Source organism: Triticum aestivum, chromosome 1B (assembly GCF_018294505.1).
Source record: "Triticum aestivum cultivar Chinese Spring chromosome 1B, IWGSC CS RefSeq v2.1, whole genome shotgun sequence".
NCBI classification, from domain to species: domain Eukaryota; kingdom Viridiplantae; phylum Streptophyta; class Magnoliopsida; order Poales; family Poaceae; genus Triticum; species Triticum aestivum.
In genome coordinates this window covers 101,939,226-101,961,704 of record NC_057795.1, presented here as the reverse complement: position 1 = coordinate 101,961,704, position 22,479 = coordinate 101,939,226, and the positions used below count along the sequence as shown (strand labels likewise).

The 22,479-nt window shown below is 44.9% G+C and overlaps 1 protein-coding gene across 3 annotated transcripts; it reads right to left on the bottom strand.

Moving 5' to 3' along the window:
• Positions 1–5,488: 5,488 nt before the first annotated feature.
• On the bottom strand, positions 5,489–22,201 carry LOC123110471 (formin-like protein 6). 3 transcript variants are annotated; one of them, XM_044531000.1, is made up of 20 exons: positions 21,884–22,200; positions 20,986–21,695; positions 20,613–20,834; positions 19,619–20,531; positions 19,387–19,539; positions 18,372–19,317; positions 18,157–18,283; positions 17,308–17,379; positions 16,879–16,977; positions 16,755–16,796; positions 12,284–12,364; positions 12,140–12,190; positions 11,981–12,062; positions 10,630–10,724; positions 9,773–9,844; positions 9,555–9,671; positions 9,306–9,374; positions 6,342–6,408; positions 5,862–6,215; positions 5,489–5,716 (listed from the first exon to the last, which is right to left on the bottom strand). In XM_044531000.1, the coding sequence occupies exons 1-19, from the start codon at positions 21,954–21,956 to the stop codon at positions 5,995–5,997; spliced, it is 4,212 nt and encodes a 1,403-aa protein (XP_044386935.1). In that variant the 5' UTR covers positions 21,957–22,200; the 3' UTR covers positions 5,489–5,716; positions 5,862–5,994. The 3 variants fall into 3 exon arrangements, with proteins under 3 accessions (XP_044386935.1, XP_044386951.1, XP_044386942.1); XM_044531016.1 differs by lacking the exon at positions 9,306–9,374 and having other exon boundaries at positions 21,884–22,201; XM_044531007.1 differs by lacking the exon at positions 12,140–12,190 and having other exon boundaries at positions 21,884–22,201.
• Positions 22,202–22,479: the final 278 nt, after the last annotated feature.

The window sequence follows — 22,479 nt, the reverse complement described above, 5'->3', positions numbered from 1 at the left end:
AATTAAATTTTAAGAGCATGTTAAAGTGATTATTGAAACAATTATGATCCTGTTATTTTTATGACCAACGTTGTTAATAACATAATCATGATTTATTGTTATTATATGTGCTTTCATTTCTATTTTCTGCCCAACGGCGATATAGTTTTAATTGCACAAACAGTTGTATGTTTTAATTTTGACCAACGTTGGATTAATGTATGCAATTGTTGTTATGATGTCACTCCATTGTGGTTTTCAGGTGGGTACTACTTGATGAGTTGCATCAAGGATGTTCCAACCCTCAGAGGTGACAACTACACTGAATGGAGAAAGAAGGTCGACTTGGCTTTTGTTTGTGCTGAGGTGGACTGTGTTGTGGACACTCCACAGCCGGTCAAACCAACAGAGCCAGTCAGAGGTGCAAAAGATGATGATGATGCTTGGGAGAAAAAGAAGAGGGAATATGCTCCAGTCGAGATGTCATATACCCTCAAAAACCAAAAGTGGCTCACCGCTAATAAAAAGTGCATGGCTTTCATAAAGAACACAACTGGGAATGCTATTGTGGGCTCAATTGCAGAGTGTACTTCCATAGTGGAGTTTCTTGAAAAGATAAAGAGTCAGTTCACTGGTTCTTCAAAGATATATGCTACTCAATTGCTAAAGCAGCTAGTGACAGAAAAGTACACATGCGGTGGACATTGCGTAAGAGAGCACATCCTCAGGATAAGCAACATGGCAGCTAAGCTTAAACCCATGGATTCAAATTTGGAGCTCAAGCCTGCACTCCTTGTTCACCTGATTATGGCCTCACTGCCAAAAGAGTTTGGCACTTTTGTTGTCAACTACAACATGTAGCCTGAAAAATGGGACATTGAAAAGACTATAGCCATGTGTGTGCAAGAAGAGGAAAGACTTAAAGCCTCATATGGTGGTTCTCTGAACTATGTGAAGGATAATAAGAAAAAGAACTACAATCAAAGTAGCAAAGGCCCCCTTCAAAGTCACATGTAAAAGCTCCCATGCAATATCAGCATCAGCATAAGTCTCTTCTAGTGGACAAAGATACATGTCTCCATTGTAAGCAGACTAGGCACTACAATAAAGATTGTCTTGTTTGGCTGAAGTCAATAATGGCAAAGAGAGGTAATAACATTGTTTCCTTTGTAAATGAATCCTTGTATACACAATTTTCGAAATCTACTTGGTGGATTGACTCAGGAGCAATTGTTCATGTTGCAAATTCATTATAGGGATTCCATTCAACACGGACTATGCAAAGAAGCGAAAGATGCATTGAAGTTGCAAATGGAGTTCAAGCAGAAGTTGAAGCTGTTGGCGACATCTCCCTGGAGTTAGCTGATTGATTCAAGTCTGCTTACAGATGTTTTATATGTTCCTTCATTACACAGAAACTCGATTAGTGCTTCCTATTTGGATAAAGATCATTATGAATGTCATTTTGGACATGGCAAGTGTGTCATATGGTTTAATAATACTCATGTGGGTGTTTCTTTCCTGCACAATAAGCTTTATTTATTATCACTACGTGAAAAAGTGTATTCTATGTGTAATGTGAATGAGCATGTTTCCGTGTCGGATAAAGAACAAAAGAAAAGAAAGAGAACTCATGACTCATCAAAATTATGGCACTATCGCCTGGCCATATTTCGAAGGGGAGAATAGAAAGACTGGTTAAAAATGAAATTCTTCCTCCATTAGAGTTCTTAGACTTAGAACAATGTCTAGATTGCATTAAAGGAAAGTATGTAAACCAAATCAAAAGGGTGCAAACCGTAGCACAGGAACACTAGAAATCATTCACACTAACATTTGTGGACCATTTCCTGTGAAAAGCGTGGATGGCTATGACTCGTTCATAACATTCACAGATGATTACTCCCTGGTTATATTTATCCAATCAAAGAAAGATCTGAAGCGTTGGATAAATTTAAGATATTCAAAGCTGAAGTTGAAAATCAACATGATAAAAGAATAAAGATAGTAAGATCTGAACGGGGGGAGTACTATGGTCAGCACACTCCATATGGCCAAGTCCCTGGACCTTTTGTAAGGTTCTTACAGGAGACTCGCATAGTAGCCCAGTATTCAATGTTGGGCGAGCCTCAAAAAAATGGAGTAGCGGAAAGGCGTAACCGTACACTTATGGATATGGTGCGCAGCATGACTCCACCTTGCCATTGGGATTATGGATGGAGGCGCTTAAAACCTCCATTCACATTCTCAATAGAGTACCAAGCAAGTCGGTGCCCGAAACACCGTACGAGTTGTGGGTAGGAAGAGTGCCCTCCCTACAACACTTAAGGGTGTGGGGGAGCCCAGCTGAGGCCAAAGTGTTTAATCCAAATATGGCAAAGTTAGATCCCAAAATAGTCAGTTGCCACTTCATTGGCTATCCTGATAGATCAAAAGTTTTTGTTTCTACTGTTCAGAGAGATATACAAAGTTTGTAGAAACAAGACATGCAGTCTTCTTAGAGGATGAAATGATGAGGGGGAGCATGGTAGCTCGAAAAATTGATCTTGGGGAGAAGAGGGTGCATGCACCTAATCCGATGATTCAGGAGCCATTTTTCTCACTACCTGTTGTGCCTGCACCGACAATCCCTGAGGTTGTGGTGCAAATACATGTTGTAACTCCACCCATGAAAACTATGGGAGAAGATCCGGGACCTGTCCATCAGGAGCCGACTGAACCCGTTGTTGACCATGGGGGGGAGGTACCAGCCACTTTTAGAAGATGTGCGGAAATTGAGGCCCTTAGAAGGTCTACAAGACCCAAAAAGTCAGCTATTTTTACTGATTATAAAGTTTATAACACAGAAATAGTTCATATAGAACGTGATTCCACTTCATATGAGGAATCCATGAGAAGCCCTCACTCATCAAAGTGGCTAGAGGCAATGGAAGACGAGATGAAATTGATGAGTTCCAAAGATATTTGGGACTTAGAGGATATTCCTAAAGGAGCCAAAACAATAGGTTGTAAATGGGTCTACAAAACTAAGTATGACTCTAATGGGAATGTAAAAAGGTATAAAGCACGACTTGTGGCAAAAGGATTTACACAAAGAGAAGGGATAGATTACGATGAGACATTTTCCCCAGTCTCATGTAAGGATTCCTTCAGAATCATAATGGCATTAGTTGCACATTTTGATTTAAAGTTACATCAAATGGATGTAAAGACAGCATTTCTGAACGGGGATTTAAAAGAATGTTTACATGAAACAACCCAAGGGTTTTATCATGGAAGGCAAGTAAGATATGGGATGCGCCTGAAGAAATCTATTTATGGATTAAAGCAAGCCTCTAGACAGTGGTATCTAAAGTTTAATGAGACAATTAAAAGGTTTGAATTTAAAGAGAATGTTGAGGATAACTGCATTTATGCAATATCTAAAAATGGAAAATATATTTTCCTAATCTTGTATGTGGATAATATCTTGCTTGCTAGCAGTGATGTTAGTCTGCTACAAGAAACAAAGTTCTTGTCCTCAAATTTTGATATAACAAATCTTGGTGAAGCATCATATGTTTTGGGCATAGAAATTCACCGAGATAGGAAAAATGAAGTTTTAGGACTATCGTAGAAGGCATATTTAGAAAAGGTTATTAAAAAGTATAATATGCATGCGAGTAAAGCCACACCTCTCCTATAGTCAAGCGCGACAGTTTTGGGAAATTTTAATGTCCCAAGAACCAGTACGAGATCGATCAAATGAAAGCAGTACCATATGCTTCGGCTGTTGGAAGTTTACAGTATGCACAAGTGTGCGCTCGTCCTGACTTAGCTTTTATCACCGGGGTACTCGGTAGATATCAAGAAAATCCAGCCACAGAGCACTGAAAGATGGTAAAGAAAGCATTGCATTATGCGCAAGGCACGAAGGACCACATGCTAACATACAGGAGATCTGATTCCCTAGAGATAAGAGGGTATTCAGACACATATTTTGCGAGAGACGGAGATGATAGAAAATTCACGTCAGGATACATGTTCACTCTCGCTGGAGGGGCTATTTCGTGAAGAAGCTCCAAACTGTCAATAGTTGCATCGTCCACGATATATGCAGAATTTATAGCAATGTTATGAGGCCGCGGGGCAGGCGATATGGTTGAAGAAATTTATACCCGACTTGAAAGTGGTAGATTGTATTGACAAACCACTAAAGATATATTGTGACAATCAGCCCGCGGTATTCTATGCTCACAACAACAAGTCGAGTAATGATGCCAAAACAATAGAGATAAAGTATTATATTGTGAAAGATAAAATCCAGGATCACACTATAAGTGTTCAGGGGGTTGTGGGAGTCATAGGTGGGGTAGGAGGAAAGCTGCAATTGGAGAGGGAAGTCGGAGGGACGGGGATGGAGATGTAGAGGTGGGTGTGGACCGTGGAGGGGGAGCTGCCATAGGGGAGGACAGGGTGATGGGGACGAGCCTAGTGTCCGAGGGTCACGGCTCTCAAGCGTTGTTGAGGGGCAAGGACAACGAGTCAACGAAGCGCTAATCGACGTAGGTCTCGTCGGATCGTTATGCTCGCAATTTGGTTGTTACAGAGACAGCGGCAAGAAACATGGTGGTTAGAGGGGCTGCGGTATCCCCAACCCACCAGGGTTCAAATCCTGGTGCTTGCATTTATTTCAGGATTTCCGGCGATGCACATTCAGTGGGAGGAGACGTTCCCGTCGACGACGAGGCGCCTACGGTGACTTCGTAAATCTCAAGATGATATGCCGGCTCAGTCTTTCGGATGTGCTCATAGGGGTAAGGTGTACGTGTGTGCGTTCATAGGGGTAAGTGTATGCATGTGTATATGAGCGCTTGTGTCTGTACTAATGTTAAAAAAAAAACAGGGTGGGAGGCGATCTGGAATGTGTATGCACTGCTCGCCATATGCCTTTCCGGGTCAACGGCGGCCGGCGGGGACAAGGGTAACGACGTGCTGCTCACCATGGCTCTCGTCAAAATCGGTGGCAAGGACATGGCCATGGCTCTGGTAAGATCGGCTTGCAAGACATGGGCGACGCTGGTTAGGGTTATAGATGGGGAAGAGAGATGAGCAGATGTTCATAAACTTTATATAGCCGAAGTACATGTCGTTGGATGCATCCGCTACAAACGGACGGATAGCGGCCAGTCTGATGAATTGCTATGATCAGACGTATGATAGGGACGACCAAGAGCGAAGTTCAAAACTTTATACTACAAGGGGCAGGTCAAACAGACTGAAGAAATGAAATACAAGTTCTACCTCCTAAGCTTGTACTCCCTCCGTTTTCAAAATAGATGACTCGACTTTGTACTAACTTTAATACAAAGTTAGTATAAAGTTGGGTCACGGAGGGAGTATAAACAACCATTTCTATTGTCCCGCAGAGAAGACAGCCCTTTCTATTGTCACCACATGGGAAGAACATGTACTAACTTTAATACAAAGTTAGTATAAAGTTGGGTCACGGAGGGAGTATAAACAACCATTTCTATTGTCCCGCAGAGAAGACAGCCCTTTCTATTGTCACCACATGGGAAGAACCCATTTTTATTGACCAAAATTTATTTTACATTTTGCTCAACACTAGTTACATATAAATTAATTCTACATTTTGCTCAACACTAGTACCCAAACGAACTATTATTATGTTAGAACTATACAGCTTTGTCGCCAGGGATGACTTTCTCCGGGAATCCCTCTGTTACAAGTATAACTGCAGGCATAGAACTTTTGAATGAGCTGGTGAAGACGAAAATGATGTATCCAAAGTGAAGTGCGCTTATTACTTTTTGAAAATTAAACAGTCATCCTTCAGCTTGCGCAAATAACATGTGTTTGCAAAAGGCTAGGATGTTTACCGGTGTATTCGATGGCCTTCTTGTTGCTGCAGGTTTACTGGCATCCCTGGTAACTAATGCCCAGGGCAACATACATATCCAGTGTGCATCTGCCATAGAGAAAGCACCAGGTTCTTCTGGTAAAAAGAGGTCATCATTTGGCACTGGCAGTTTGTGGTCGTGATTGAAGTGAGATGTCTAGCTCTTTGATTGGATGACTGAGCTTATCTTTCTCATTTTCCGATTCCCCCTTAGCCTTTTCTGGTTCTGCTTCCGCTTCCTTCAGAGCCTTCTTCTTTTCAAGGTCCAACTGCTTGCAGTTCTCTTCATGCGAACGCGTGAACAATTTCACAAAGTTGTGGAGCGTTGTGACCACTGCAAAACATGGAGATTTTGGAAGGATTTGTTAGAGTAGTATCAGCACTTTCTCTCAAAGTAATAACTAATCTAAACTAATTTCAAGAACAGCTACACAGAACTCGAATATCATGCTAGCTTCACCTTGCTCAAATGGACAACGTGCTGGATCTTCTCCAAAATAAAGTGCTAATGCATCTGCATTCCTGCCCTGCAAGGTTCAGAATTGCACTTAAATTAATTATAAATGAAAGTAAATCAATTGCACAAATGACTGGATGCCAAAATTGCCATTCATCTTCTATAGAAAAGGATTACAATTCATCACTGCTCCCTTGTAGCACCAGAATGCAATCCTGTCGAATCCAACATTTTTTAACTGAGACCCCAGTCTAATTAATACTGATCAGTTGACGAAGTTCCGTCTTTACAAAAAATTACAACCTCAATATCAGTTCAAACAAACAAAAAGCATTTCACATATTGTAGAAGGAAATAATTTGATCAAATTTGGCAAATGAAATAATTCAAGTAACAACGAAAAAAACAAGGGCATATTTGGAACACATGAATTTCGTTAAATTTTCAAAGGAAACTGCTCAGGTCCTACGGTAACTAGGGAAAATTCTGACATGCCATAAAAGGGCTGAAGCAATAACTATAAGAAATATTTAGAATTATTACATATCATGAAGCACAGAAAAATTGAATGGTTTGAGATATATAAATAGTGCAATCGTTAAAACCCGAAGAATTTTTTCATATACGTGCAAAGAGAACATATAATTTCAAGGTTCAAATGTGTTGATAGTGAACAATCCATATAGAACATTAAAAATAAAAATGTTCTGCAGATTACCGACGACCAAGAGAAAGTCATAAATTGAGTTGATAAAAGCCACAAAATCTTATAAGATTAAGATAAAATAGGTAACATAAAACAAAATAAATGGCATTCAAGAAATTCAGCATTTAAACAGAAATCTAAATAGAGGACAGAACTTTAAACACATGTGCAAAAAATATTATAAGAAGATACTGGAAGCAACACAATAATATGTACTGCCTCCGTCCCAAAGTAAGTGTCTCAACTTTGTACTAAAGAGTATTTGAAGTCTTCTTTATTTTACATTACTTTCAAATATGCACTGCCTCCGTCCCAAAATAAGTGTCTCAACTTTGTACTAACTTAGTGTATTTGTAAGTCTTCTTTATTTTACATTACTTTCGAACCACTGCTTACTTATATATTTATTCAATAATATTGAACTTGTTTCTTCCCAACATTTCGAATTTTCACGTATTGAGGCTTACAAAATAACTTTGTTCACCTATCTTGATGAGAAGAAGGTCAAGCTTTGGTTCCTCAACAACCTCTTAAGTCTAATTTTCACCCTTAACTCCATACTGTTGAACGGGCAGACTCACTAAACATGGCATTCCGAATAACACTTCTTGCATCTTCTGCCAATCTAGCAATGAAGACATCGATCATCTTCTGCTTGGCTGCGGTATCACTGACTGTAATCTCATGGAGTATGAGGATTGCCAAGATCAAGGAAATCAAACCTATTCTTAATGCTCAGTTTCAGGAATGGGTGCTAGAATTGAGGTGAAAACTTCAGAGATAAAGAGCCTTTGATAGCCTTCACATGGCACATAAGGAAGGGGAAACAAAAGAATATTTGAAAACATTTATGCGCCTCTGTCGGCCCCGTGGAAACCAGGGTCCGACGGATCCGTCTTGCGTGGGCCGCAGCAGTCCTACCAACGGGTGGCAAGGGCAGCTTGCCTGCGTGTCCAAGACCATGCCCCTCCTCAGGTGGCATGCAGATCTTCGTCAAGACCACAAGATGCAGATCTTTGTGAAGACTCTCACCGGCAAGATCATCAAGCTGGAGAGAGGCCAGTCCACGACATCAGCGGCACGGTCAAAACCTCTACGGGAATGGGCTTCCTCCCGAGAACCCCATCCCCATGGCTTGCCTCCCACGGGTGCCCCGAAACCCCGCCAACAACCTGATTGCTGGCGGGCGTGTGACGGGACGGCTCAGAGGGCAGCAGCCTAGGCCTGCGGTGGCCAGCCATAGGGTGGAGCGCAGCTGCCGTGCATGCACGACATCCCTTGGCGGGCAAGTTGTGTGCCTGCTGGCGCTCTGCAGGCTTTCTCCCGCATGTGAGCCACTTGGTGACGCAAGCTACAGTGGCAGACGCAGAAGTTAACATTGGTGACGGATGGGATGTGCGCCTGCTCCCAGCAAGGTGGCACAGCGGCACGTGCCGTTCGCCTCTACACTGCATTGTACCCCACTATACAACCACCGCATTTATCTCTTTGTAGTGACTGGTAGCCCCTTGCAACTATAAACACACACACACATTGCATATTCCTAGAACAGAATCAGTGCATTTGTAACCTTGTTCCACACATCCATCAAAACAACCAAGCAGGACGTAGGGTATTACGCTCCCCAGCAGCCCGAACCTGGGTAAGTTCTTCGTGTCATAGTGATAGGATTCGTTCGTCTCCTCGCCCCTCACCGAACCAAAAAGGGGCACCAAAGCTCCCAGGTGTTGTGTCCACACACGCGACAACCCCTTAATCTGATTTTCTCTCCAGTCATTGCAGATATGAATAAACTGGAGGCAAGGGTTTTTCGGTTGTTTTGGGTCTTTGTACGCTGTAACTTTTGGCTGTTGTTTTCTGTTCGGCTCTTTGGGGCATGCCCCTAGAGCCTAACTCCGTGTAATTCTTTTTTCTATCTAATGCATTCACATACAGCTCTCCTGCATGTTCCTGGAAAGAAGAACCTATACTTTACAAATTCCAGCCTGCAGCTACCTAAATCGCATTTCATGTCTTCAGAGATCTCTTTGAGGACAAATATTTTTCTAACCCAGATTCCATGACCTAGACCCTTTGGTGTGGAACTTATATATGAAAAGTAGTTTGGCTTCTTACAACGTTACTTTCAGTATTTATCTAAACTCTTCATATTGAGCTAATTCTAGCACTACTGCACTGTACCAACATGGGTCACATGGGCTACCACCAATATGCCAGCGTGTTACAGGACAAATGACTCTTGCTTAAAGAGATACACATACCACATTAGAATAAAGTGAAGTCAAGGCTCTAACTTCGGCTTCAGCACCACTGAGGAAGCCCTTCAGTGTCTGTAAAAGGAAGGTACTTAAGTTTGGTGGAATCATGATGGTGTAATACTTCAAGCAAAAAATCTTGCCAGTACCATGGCAGTACACACGGACTATATTGCAGTCAAACAGTTGCAATCGTTGGGTACTAAAGCATATTTTAAAAAGAAAAGAAAAAAATAACACAATTGTTATAGTTACCTTACAAAAGATCTCCGACACAGGACCATCATTTTCAGATATAGTTAATTCTTGCTCCACTTTCTCGAGCCCTTTGTTTATGGCCTGCATTTCTTCTGCTAAAGACTTTAATTGTATCTGCATTCAGCCAAATAGTTCTCTAGTAACTCAATCAATGCATCATTGATTGTCAATATCCAGAGTGACCAAAACATCGAATACCACGTCAGATCTAATACCTTTGCTGCCAACTCCAAGCTAGCCAAATCTTTAGGAAAGTCAAGAAGTTCTGGAAGTTTCTCAGACAGCACCTGCGGTGATATGACAAATTGAGTAATTCAAGCATATCAACTGCAGTTCAGACTTCCTACGAAGAGGACCTAACCGAATTTGTAAGCATATCACAATGACAAGTTGGAGAGGGCTTAGATCCACTTCAAAGGTATGAACCTCATAAGACAGTATCCTCAGAAAGCTAAGACTTAGTTCAAAGCCGCATCGAAAAAGTGAGAAAAATAACAGAGAAAATACATGAACACAACCCAGCACACCGAAGAAATTAAGTATGACACACGAAACTAGATATGCACCTCAAGTTAACTAATTGCATCAATTGCAGGATAAGCAAAACAACTGGGAAATGTTCCATCAAGATAACTTAAATATGAGCATAGGTAATTTCAAACAAGGTTCCTGTAAAGTTATTAGCTCTTTCCAGGCTTCTCAATTCTCATCAAAATACCAGTATCCACTGGACAACATGTTATGCAAGCTTTCTACATTATGTGGTTACTTATTACAATGGTATTGTAGAAGCAAAGATTTTTATATGCACGGCATCCAAGGCTAGGTAATGATGAATTTGACTAAGAAGGTTTATCCATTAAAATTGTTGGCTAACCCGAGAATTTGAGATTCCTATGCATGATATACCAGTTAGTAGATATGATTTGAACTTGTATATTCTGGAACGCAAAAAAAATTCTACATTTAATTTTGTATTTTACATGATCCACACCAACATAAAAACGTTTTCTGGCAAGGAATAAAAGTTAGTACTGAAACTATCTACTTTTCTATATGAACAGATGTATACCTTGGATAAATAATGCATTAAGGTCATCTTATTGTTCCGTGCACGGGTATCGCTTAATTTGAGTAAGCTATCCAACCTGAATCCAACAGCAGAACCTACAATAAACAAAACGAACTGTAGTGCAGCCAGGAAATAAAAGCAACGAGCAATCAAAAGAAATTAAACAATGCATATTGAATTATAAAAAAGCTAATAAAGTTCATATAAGATGATTAGCATGAAAATTGTGCCATCGTATCAAAGTGTTGTATTTCAATTCTCTGGGACCTATGCGGAAAACTATGAATAATGACAACACACCGAAAGCCTGAAACACGGACGATGATTAATAACATACTACTGTTGTGTCCATTATCTTAACAGAAATGCCTAGGAAAATTTGACACCTCACCTGTATAAAACACATTTGTGCATGCTTTCTTTTTCAATTAGAAGTAAACAAGAATATACATGCTTTATATACATTATATACAGTACAAACTTTACCAAATTGGTGCATGGTGCGCTATATTACTAATATTCATACAGCCAGAGCTCTAAAAAGGGGCATCTTGTGCACACACCGGTTCGCCTCATGTGTTTACCTGATGGTACATTCTACATACCTATAATAAATTATTGACGCAAAACAATTTTCATATAATCCAAACTGTACAAACTTCAGAAGAAATATATAATTATATTCCAAATCTAGTACTCCCTCCGATTCATATTACTTGTCGCTAAGTTCAGCTAGTAATTTAAGTATTGTACTAAATCAGCGACAATTAATATGCATCAGAGGGAGTACTTAAATTACTAGCTGAACTTTACGTATTGCAAATTACAAATGAACGTTAAGTTCACAGCAAATATATCAGCCAACAACTCACTATGACAGATTGCATACCTAAACTATTTAAAGAGGAAGAACTAACTACTAATTAGGCTTCGTATCATGATGAAATGCTCCGCTTCAGTCATTTGAGTTAAAAATTCAAACGCCACAAAGTTATGACTGCATACGGTACTTAAACCAAAACTTCAGAATCTATTATCAGTCTTCAACATACCATGAAGTAATAAAAATATTACCACTGTCATCCTTTTTAGAGGAAAATTTACTACTCTTATCTTGAGAGAATCATCGAGTACATACTTTTACATGCAGATAAACCAATGTTAAGCATGTTGCTTCATTGTGGATTGCAAGTCGAGAGTGAAGGTAACAATTATGGATCCATGTTCGGTAGTCACTCCTTTTAATTTATTTACAGCATTCAAATAAGGAAGAGAAATGGTGCCACAGGATATATATTACTTCAGTTACTAAATGTCTCCTGAACAAGTATCACTTTACAATTGGTATTACCTCTAGCAGTGCCTTGGTTCAACGCATTTCCCAAAGAAAGAATCGTCTGCATAATCCTTTTCAACTTCACTGAACCCCTTATCTATGAACATCACAGCAAGAATATGAAACCCATGATGTTAATCGCACAATATGATATTTCAAATTAACAGTATCCACCTCTTCAGCAGATGAGTTAACAACGTTCAGATTCCTCTTAAGGTCAGACACCTGAGAAGAACTAACAGTTAAACAATACAATACCAAAAAGGCCAAGCAAAAGAATACAGTTCCTAGTAGAAGAAAAGGAATCAGATGTCTCACTTGAGATCGAAACTGAATCTTGAATAAGAAAACTCTCAGCTTAGAGTCCACACGGGGTAATTTCATAAGCTCCATGAAGAACTGCAGTAGAAGCAAATTGTATCTCAGTATTGGGATAATAAGTAGTGTCATTTTTCCGCAGCAGTATCGGATCGTAACATAGGATCACGATACCATGTGATATTTTAGTTCTGTATAATTAATTTATATACTTGGAAAAAACTTCAAATGGATTTAAGGTTGCTATCTGGAATGTACGCGGCATGAACGCGCGGGCTCGGCGATTTGCTATCCGGACGCTGCTGGACACCACCGGGGCCTCCATTGTATGCATCCAAGAAACAAAAATGGAGTTGATCTACTCGGCTATTGTCCTGGAGGCGCTTGGTTCCGAGTTCGATGACTACACATACCTCCCGGCCGATGGCACGCGTGGCGGCATCTTGCTGGCGTGGAAGAGCAGGGCCGTGACCATCACGGACCCAATGTTCACCACCAATGCGATCACCGCTAAGGTGACCACAGCCACAGGCACACCTTGGTGGCTAACGGTGGTATACGGACCCCAGGAAGATGCCGACAAGGTCGCCTTCCTGCAGGAGCTTCGCGAGATCCGTGCTGAGTGCCCTGAACCATGGATGGTTTGCGGCGACTTCAATCTCATCCTCCGCAACGACGACAAAAACACGGGCAACATCAACCGGCGTATGATGGGCAAATTTCGCCGTCTCACCAACGACCTCGCGCTCAAAGAGATCTACCTCAACGGGCGGCGCTACACTTGGTCCAACGAGCAATCACCGCCGACTCTCGTGCAGCTCGACCGGGTGCTTTGCACTGCTGATTGGGAGGACGAGCACAGCGGATGCCACCTACGATGTCTCGCGGTTGTGGTGTCAGACCATGCACCGTTGCTGCTGGACTGCTCACCCACGCCTACCTCACACAGACGGTTCCACTTTGAGGAGTACTGGCTACGCTTGGACGGATTCCACGACGTGGTGACCGCGGCCTGGGGCTCTACATACCACGCCGATCCCTTCCACCGCCTCATGCTACGGCTCCAAGCGACGGCGGCGCGCCTCACCAGCTGGAGCTCCAGGTCCACGGGCAATATCAAGGACAAACTCGCGATCTCACGGGAACTCATCTCGCGCTTCGACCACGCCCAGGAATCACGCAGCCTCTCGCCACCGGAGGCTTGGCTCCGTAAGCAGCTCAAGATATCCTATCTTGGGCTCGCTTCCATGGAGCGCACGATCGCCCGGCAGCGTTCCCGAATTGCCAACCTCAAAGACGGCGACGCTAGCACCAGTTTCTTCCACCGGCAGTGCTCGTTCCGTCGGCAGAAGAATCACATCTATAGCCTGGCCGCGGACAGCAGGGTGCTCACGGACCACACCGACATGGCGGAGGCTGCCTTTGCTCACTTTGAGGCCTTGCTTGGCACGGCGACCATCCGTGAGCTCGCCCTGGACCTGTCTCAGCTCATTGAGCCGACTGACCTTGCGGACCACGACGCGCCATTCAGCGCGGAGGAGATCTGGGAGGCTGTCAAACGCCTCCCCGCTCGCAAGGCGCCGGGCCCCGACGGGTTCACAGCGGAGTTCCTCCGTGCATGCTGGACCATCATCAGGCAGGACCTCCTCGACGTGTTCCAGCAACTTTATGACTTGCGAGGAAGGGGGTTCTACAAGCTCAACCAGGCATTGCTGACGCTGCTCCCCAAGAACGCCGACGCTCATGGGCTACGCGACTACCGACCGATCTGCCTGATACACCTCGTGGCCAAAATTTTCGCCAAGGTGCTCTCATTACGACTTGGGGCCAAGCTGGACCGCTTGGTTAGCCGCAACCAAAATGCATTCATCTCGGGAAGGAGCCTGCACGACAACTACGTCCTCGTCAAGCAATCACTCAAGCTGCTGCACCAACTGGGAGCTCCGAGAATTATGCTCAAGCTCGACCTCACGCGCGCCTTCGACTCCCTATCATGGCCTTTCCTCTTTGAGGTGCTGCGCCGGTACGGATTCGGGAACAGATTCTTGGAGTGGACGGCCATCCTCCTGTCCTCTGCCAGCACGCGCATCCTCCTGAACGGCGAGCCCGGCCCCCCCCCCCATATGGCACCGACAAGGGCTCCGGCAGGGCGACTCCATGTCCCCGCAGCTTTTCGTGCTCGCCATCGACACTCTGGGACGGCTCCTACGACGCGCACACAGCCTGGGCATCCTGCAGCCTCTTCACCCACGACGTCACATCCCGGCGATCTCCCTCTATGCCGACGATGTCATGGTCTTCTGCCACGCCACAATGGAGGACACCACTGCGATCAAGGAAATCCTCGCCTTGTTCGGCAAGGCCTCCGGTCTGACGGTGAACTTCACCAAAAGCTCCGCTACCATCCTGCACGGCGACCAAGCGGACATGGAGATGATCGCACACCTCGGCTGCCCGGCGGCGAACCTTCCAATCACCTACCTCGGCATACCCATGTCCACACGCCGCCCATCTGCCGCCCAGCTGCAACCCATGGTGGACGCGGTCGGCGCGCGCCTGCCGACATGGAAGGCCTGGCTGATGACTAAAACCGGGCGCCTCGCGCTGGTCAAGTCAGTCTTGTGCGCCATCCCAGTGCACCAACTGCTTGCATTCGCGCCCCCAAAAAAGACCCTCAAGCAGATCGAGAAGATCCAGCGCGGCTTCCTCTGGGCTGGCCGTGCCGCTGCCAATGGTGGACACTGCCATGTGAACTGGAGCAGAGTGTGCCGCCCCATCGAGCTCGGGGGCCTTGGCGTGCGAGACCTCGAGCGGGCCGGCCTCGCCCTGAGACTACGCTGGCTATGGTTTTCCAGAACGGACCCGGAGCGAGCTTGGCAAGGGCTCGACCTCCAATTTTTGCCCAGGCAACGTGCCCTGTTTTGGGCATCCACGTTCACAATCCTTGGGAATGGGCTGTCCGCCCTGCTCTGGGAGGACCGGTGGATTGGCGGCCGATCCGTGCGCGAGCTCATGCCCAACTTATACGGCTGCATACCCAAGCAACGACGAACGACGAGAACTGTGGCGGATGGGCTCAATGGCAACTCCTGGGCACGCAACATCCAAGGAAACCTAGGTCTCCACGAGATTGGCCACTATCTGCAACTTTGGCAGATCATGCAGCGCACCAAGCTTTCCACCATACCGGACAAGTTGATTTGGCGCTGGACAGCGAGCGGCAACTACTCTGCGCAGTCCTGCTACACGGCAACCTTCCATGGAGCAACGGCCTGCCACTCATGGAAGCTGATTTGGAAATGCTGGGCGCCACCGCGAGTCAAGTTCTTCCACTGGTTGGCCAACCAGGACCGATGCTGGACGGCTGAGAGGCTGGCTCGCCATGGCCTCCAGCATCACCCCCGCTGCCTCCTATGTGACCAGCAACAGGAAACGATGCGACACCTCATGCTGGAATGCCCTCTCGCCCGTCAGGCATGGCACGAGACACTGGCCTGGCTTCGCATCCCGGCCCCGATCCCCTCGCAGGAACCATCGCTTACGGACTGGTGGAGACAGGCCAACGAAGACACGCCGCCGACACTGCGCAAAGCCCTGAAATCTGTCGCATTGCTTGTGCCTTGGATGGTCTGGAAGCACCGAAACAGCTGCGTCTTTGATAATGCGACGCCTTCCCTCAACACACTACTAGATAGCATTAGGGACGAGGCCCGCTCATGGGCGGCAGCAGGGGCACCTGGCCTCCGACTTGTGCTGCCCCAAACCTGGGATGTGCACTAATTAACCGGCTGTAACCTGCACATCCTCGGATGATTGTAACTGAACCCCTCCTTTTCAATGCAAAGAAACGCAAAGCTTTTGCGTTTTCTCGAAAAAAAAAACTCATTTCTTCTACAGATTTATAACCAGCAGCAGGGCAGTCATGTAAATGCCAAATTTAAGTTGATTTTAGGCCAATGTCCAATGCGAGCAATCAGCAGAATTGTTGGACAGTCCTAAGAGAAATGCTTTAGGCCCATTAACTTCACAACCCACACACAAGTCCTTCACTGGCTGCTGGCATCCACATGACAAAACTCCATTATTTTAGTCCCCCGTCATGAAACGAGTGGAAGAATGTGCAACTTAAATACTCCTTTCGCAGTTCTACCTCCAGCAATGGTTAATTGCTACACAACTGCACTGCTGCGTGCCAATGTGGAGTGGATTTTTGCTACTTAGAATGGCATCAATGGATTTGGGTTTGATTCACGTCGTGATACCAAGGACTCTATGACGTGTAACGTGATCCAACTCGATATTATCGAATAGCTGCTGCACTACGTAATACATATCCATCAGCTGCGGTAGGGACGTAAGATCACAAGATACTACAATCCGTATTGTGATACTGATAACCATGGTATATACACCAGAAGTTTCACTTGAGATGTAACAAAGTTGTAAAGCAAACTGAAAGGAAGCAAGTCACCTGTTCGCATTCACCAAGATCTTGCTTATCTCCCTTGTAACCCTGTAGTGGTGACAAGAATGCGTAATGACAACTGATAACTTCAGGAATCTTGTAAAGAACTAAAACTGAACACCACAATTACCCTCAGAAGTTCTATTTCCTCTTTAGTTGGAGTGAACTTAATTAGGTTCTCCACCTGATCAGCGTCTAGGACAGTATCATCCAGAGCAAGAATAGCACTCTGCTCTCAAAGGAAAAATTGATAGGTATAATTAATGGAGATATAAAGTAAATGTCCTACCAAAAGAAACCATTACATTCATTTCTTAATTAATTTCAGGTTATTTCAATGAGAAATTCATAATAATAGGCATTTCCAGGTTAAGTAAGAAATGATTAATCAGTAATCGCTATTCCACTCTCTCACCGTCATTTCTTAAAAACTCTCCACCATCATCTAATAGACTATATAAAGAAGTCTATCTAATAGACTACATCAATACCTTCAGATATTTATATAAAACCATTTTTTAATTAGAACATGCCAAAGGTTAGTTGGCCATCAGCTTACCATTAGGTCCGGAAGGGGCATTTTGACTTTCGTAAGCATGATTCCACAATTGTTAGCCCGACGAAGATCAATCTGTATTGCCAAACAGCTGATGTTAGAAAAAACAAACAATAACACGAAGCAAAATAAGAAGGCATATATAGTAGCTACAAACACCCATAATGGCATATGCAAAACTAAGCAAGGTCACTACATGCCATGAAGGAAACTAACATAAAGAACTGGGATCCTAAGTACCTTGATCAGTTGAATATGTTCTACGGTCTACCATGCATCTGCTATAAGCGCTTAGAAAGAAAGGAACTGATTATGTGGTGAAACCTATATACTAAAATAAAAAGCACCAATTGGACGGGATGCCATTGATCCGAGCCACTGATAAATCTCTACCTTTTGATTGCACACTTATGGTCTAATGAATTCCGGATCAAACCATACTAATTACCTCTTAACTGCTAGCTTTTGGTTTGTGACTTAACCATTCTTAATGCTAGCATTTCTTTTTTACATAATAAAGTGGTTTGTGAGAAAAGAAGAAAAATAAAAATGTAGGATTCATTTAAATTTTAGATATGGTTTTCTGACATATGTTCATTATATCTTCATGCAATATATACTATGAAACATAGATTGTGCACACTCAGTTGCCACTAGCATAAAGGCACCAAAAAGAGAAAAATAATGTATAACTTGCAGCACCCTCACAAGAGATCATATGTACCATATGTAATAGACTAATAGAGAATCAAGAATGAAATAAGCATGAAAGGAATGAAGATCAGGAATATACACACTGACTGGAACAATTTGCGTGCAAAAAAAAATGATACATTATTTGTTAAAACTCACAAGATGAATTTTCTCTGGTTTTGCCCCAGATGCACGACTCCCTGACTTATCTGAACGCTTAGAATTTGAATTTGGTAGAGCAGTTGAGAAAAGATTTTCTAGTTCTGACATGTCAAACACTGGAGCTCTGCACAAGTCATGCAAAAGATGTATTAGCATAAAAAAAGCAATACATATGACCATTCTTTGGTGCAGTCAAGATGTTAGAGAGATACTTTGAAGCTTCATCAGCTTTTTGCCCCTCTGCCCAAAGACTGCCCTTCATCGCTCTTGTAACTTTCACCCAGTGTAGTGGTTTCAGATTGGACCTTCTGGACATAGTCTGACCAGATTGAAGGCTCTTAGACATTGGGCCTGAAGGAGGTGCAGGTCCACGCCCCTTCGTACCAAGCAGATTAGCATTAAGACCAGGAGGTGCTGGTGGAGGTACAATATTGCCAGAAGCACCAGGATGGTTGGCATCATTTGAGAACCTTGGAGCATGAGGTGGTGGAGAAGCAGGAGGAGATTGTTTTGATGAATGATTGGGTGGCGGTGGTGTAGAAGTAATTCCTGGAGGTGGAGGTGGAGGCGGAAGCGGTGCTGAAGATCTAATGGCAGATGATGTTGGAGAAAGTGGTGGAGGTGGTGCAGCAGGCGGAATAGGAGATGAAGTAGAAGCAAGTGGGGGAGTTGGAGGTGGAGGTGGCGCAGCAGGTCGAACAGCCGTTGAAGTAGAAGCGACTGGTGGGGGTGGAGGTGGTGCAGGAGGTCGAACAGCTGATGAAGTAGAAGCAAGTGGTGGAGGTGGAGGTGGTGCAGGAGGTGGAACAGGAGATGAAGTAGAAGCAAGTGGTGGAGGTGGAGGTGGTGCAGGAGGTCTAACAGGAGATGAAGTAGAAGCAAGTGGTGGAGGTGGAGGGGGTGCAGGAGGTCTACTGAGGGAGGACTTAGGTGCAGACAAAGCAGGTCCAACTATTCTAACAGGAGAAGCTGGAGGTGGAGGTGGTGAAGGAGGTCTGAATGAAGTAGAGGTGGTGGCAAGAGCAGTAGAAGTTGGTGATGATTCTTGTGCATTGTTACTTGAGGACTGCTGATGATTTGCGGGCAGAGTAGTAGTTCCAGGTAACTGCAATGTGGATTCTTCATGTGGAGGAGATGGGTGGGGCAACAATGAAGGAGCTGCGACAGGGGAAGCTTAATTAGAGATGGAAAAACTAACTAAAATATATTTAGATGGTTCAGCAAAACCTGAATGCTTCGGAGACGGCTTAGATAAGTCATCTTCTTCCTCGGACAGCATAAAAGCATCAGACGCTACGAACAACACCGGACCTGATGGCTGAGGGGGTGGGGGTGGTGATGGCGCCGGCGGCGGCATACCCTTTGTTACAACCGGAGTCCCTGTCACGTCATCAAAAGTTAAATTTGCAGGCAACAGCAGGTTATGGGTGTACAACAAAAGAATTTTGTTGAGAAAAACCTGTTATTGGATGCTGTCCTGATGATGGTTTTGACGGAACTTTGATTGTGGCGCTTGAAAGATCTGACATCGTAGGTGCAATTATGGTTGAACCACAATTCTCAGAACCTCCAAATGTAGCATGATCTTCCAACAAAGCTGTAATTCCTAGGGCTGAAGGTACGCTAAAAAATCTAGGGCATGCTGAAAGTGATCTTGGAGGTGAGTTGCTAGGAAAGGCAGAACTTGACCTAGAAAGTGGAAACCGCTGTGACATAATCATAGAGGGCGAAGCGCACTGTACTGGACTAGATTGCTCGTCAGGCTTTTCCAGTGAAAACGATCGTTCGGTAGTGATGTCAACTACATGTGTTATTTCCTTATGAACTTGAGCGTTTATGTTTTCAGGAACAACAGAATTTCCTAATTGTCCTTGATAAATACTGACTGGGTCCAACGGGGCAAATTTGCGTATGCCATCACATTCCTTTTTGTTCATATAGACTGTTGAGTTTTCAGCATTGCTTGATTTGTTTTGAACATTGTCAGATTCATTTTTGGTCGGTGAACCAAGCTTCAATTGCCCTATTTCCTTTCTAATGCTCGAATCTTTCTTGCTTGGTGACAGCAATCCCTGCCTCAGCTGTATAGTTTTGGTCGGTGAACCAAGCTCCAAATGCTCTATTTCTTTTCTAATGCTCAAATCTTTCTTGCTTGGAGACACCAATCCCTGCCTCAGCTGTATAGTTTCATATGTGGTTAGCCGCTGGAAAAACTGGACTGCTGCATCCCCTTTCGGATCTAACCAGTCCACTATGCTGAACATCTCTTGAACCTTTGCAAATGCTTCGATTGGTAAGCCCTCCTTCTCCCCTATACCTGCCATCTCCATGGGATCTAAATGATCTGCAGTGTCCATTTCTGAAAAAAGAATCTTTAACAGCAAAGGACGAAGAAGGCTTCAGTTTCTGCACACTGTACAAAGAATAAGTTGACTGCAATGATGATTAAATACCTCGGCTCTGAATTCCTTTGGGAATCGATCTTTTGCATCCCACATTATATCAATTTCATCACGGTTTAGCATGAGAATGTTTGATCTGATAAATGCTGTGTTGAACATGACTCTGAACATCATCTCTTCCTGTTCTTGATCAGCATCCATACTGATGCACTCAAGGACAACATCTCCTTGAATATGGCAGTGGATGTCGATCTTAATCAATTCACAGTCTGCCTGAGTAAGATGAGAATAAATGAGAATGGTATGTTAACATCGACGAAGCAAATATTCAGTTTACGGATCCACGCACGTTTAGTAGCGAAACTAGTGAAGGGAATGCAATTCGTTTGCCAATTCTTCAAATAGAAGATAGTCCAAAACTCACCCGCTTGTAATGCCGAACGTATTTACTCCTCTTTGGTGTTGAAAAAAGCACCTTAGGGGTGTTATCTGTACCAAGTAGAGGATCCTGCCCATAGATACGGAATATCGGTCTACATCCATCCTCCCCATTACAGCCCGGGGTATTCCTTAATATCACGCAGTCTAAGGTAAGAGGTCGATCACCTGGTGGCCACTCTGCGCTCACGTTCCTCCGACATATGTAATGCAGGTATCTTATCTGCGACGGCATGGGGTTCAGCGGCGAGAGCAGCTGGATGAGCTCGCGAGGGGCCTGCCTGTATACCATCTCTAGCGTCCTCTGCTCGCCCATGAACTGCTTCCGGTACAGCAGCAGGCCCGCCAGCATGAAGGCGAGCACGTTCCAGCCGCCTCGCTCGCAATGCATTATGAGGACGTTGTGCTGGTCCATGGAGAGCCAGCTCTCCCCGGACCTGAGGAAATGGTGGATCATCTCCATGGTGAGGAGCGGGCAGCCCACGTAATGCCTCGGATAGTCCATGACCACCATGTCGTAGATGGAGAGGATGCTGGCCAGCAGGCTCTGCTGGCTCTCCCGTTCCTCCTCCCGGAAGTTGAAGACCATGAAGGAGGCGTCCGCGAAGTGGCTCCGGAGGTGCAGGACGATGTCGCCGATGTACTGCCCGTACTTGTCGTCGTCGAAGACATCGGTGGAGAAGCACGAATCGAACACTGCGCACACAAAACGAAAGGAAGAAGACGTTGGCGCGGCGTTCTAATATCTATCCGAAACCCTGCGACGACGACGACGGATGCGCCGGCGCCGCCGCCGAAACGGGAAATGGGGAGGGAGGGAGGAGGGAAATGCCGTGCGACGCAGTGGCGGACGGAGTGGGCGGGGAGAGGGAACGGCGACGAACCGTAGACGCGCTCGGTGATCTCGAGCAGCCCGTCCGGGGGCTTGCGGTAGAAGAACTTGCGGAAGAGAGACATGCGGCGGCGGCCTCCTCCTCCTCCAGATCCGCGGGGGCTGGGGGAGAGCGGGGTGGAGAGCAATGCGCCGCTAGGGTTTTCGGCGGCGAGGCGGCGGGGCGGCTCACCGGACGGCGGGCATGCGCGCGGACGGCGATAGGGCGAGGAGGGAAGAGGGGATCGGCCGGGGCTGGGTTGGGTTGCAGCGGGGAGGGAAGGTGGCGGGGAAGATCTATCTGCCGGTGTTGTCTGTGCTCGGTCGGTCGGGTCAGGTGCACGTTCGGGTCGGTAGTCGTTAACTCGGTCCTTCGTTAACGTTAACAAAAGACTTCTCCACTTTGCTTCGTGGGACAGCGACCCAGCACGTGCCGCCCATCTCACCTGCTAGAGCACACTCTTTTTATTTTATTTTAAAGGTCAGATCTATTATAAAAATTCATCGACAGTACAGAACATCTTGTAAACGCAATAAAAATTACATCGAGATTTCAAGACCATCAAATATACCTGATCATCACTCGGGTCAAGCCTACCAAAGCCCGAC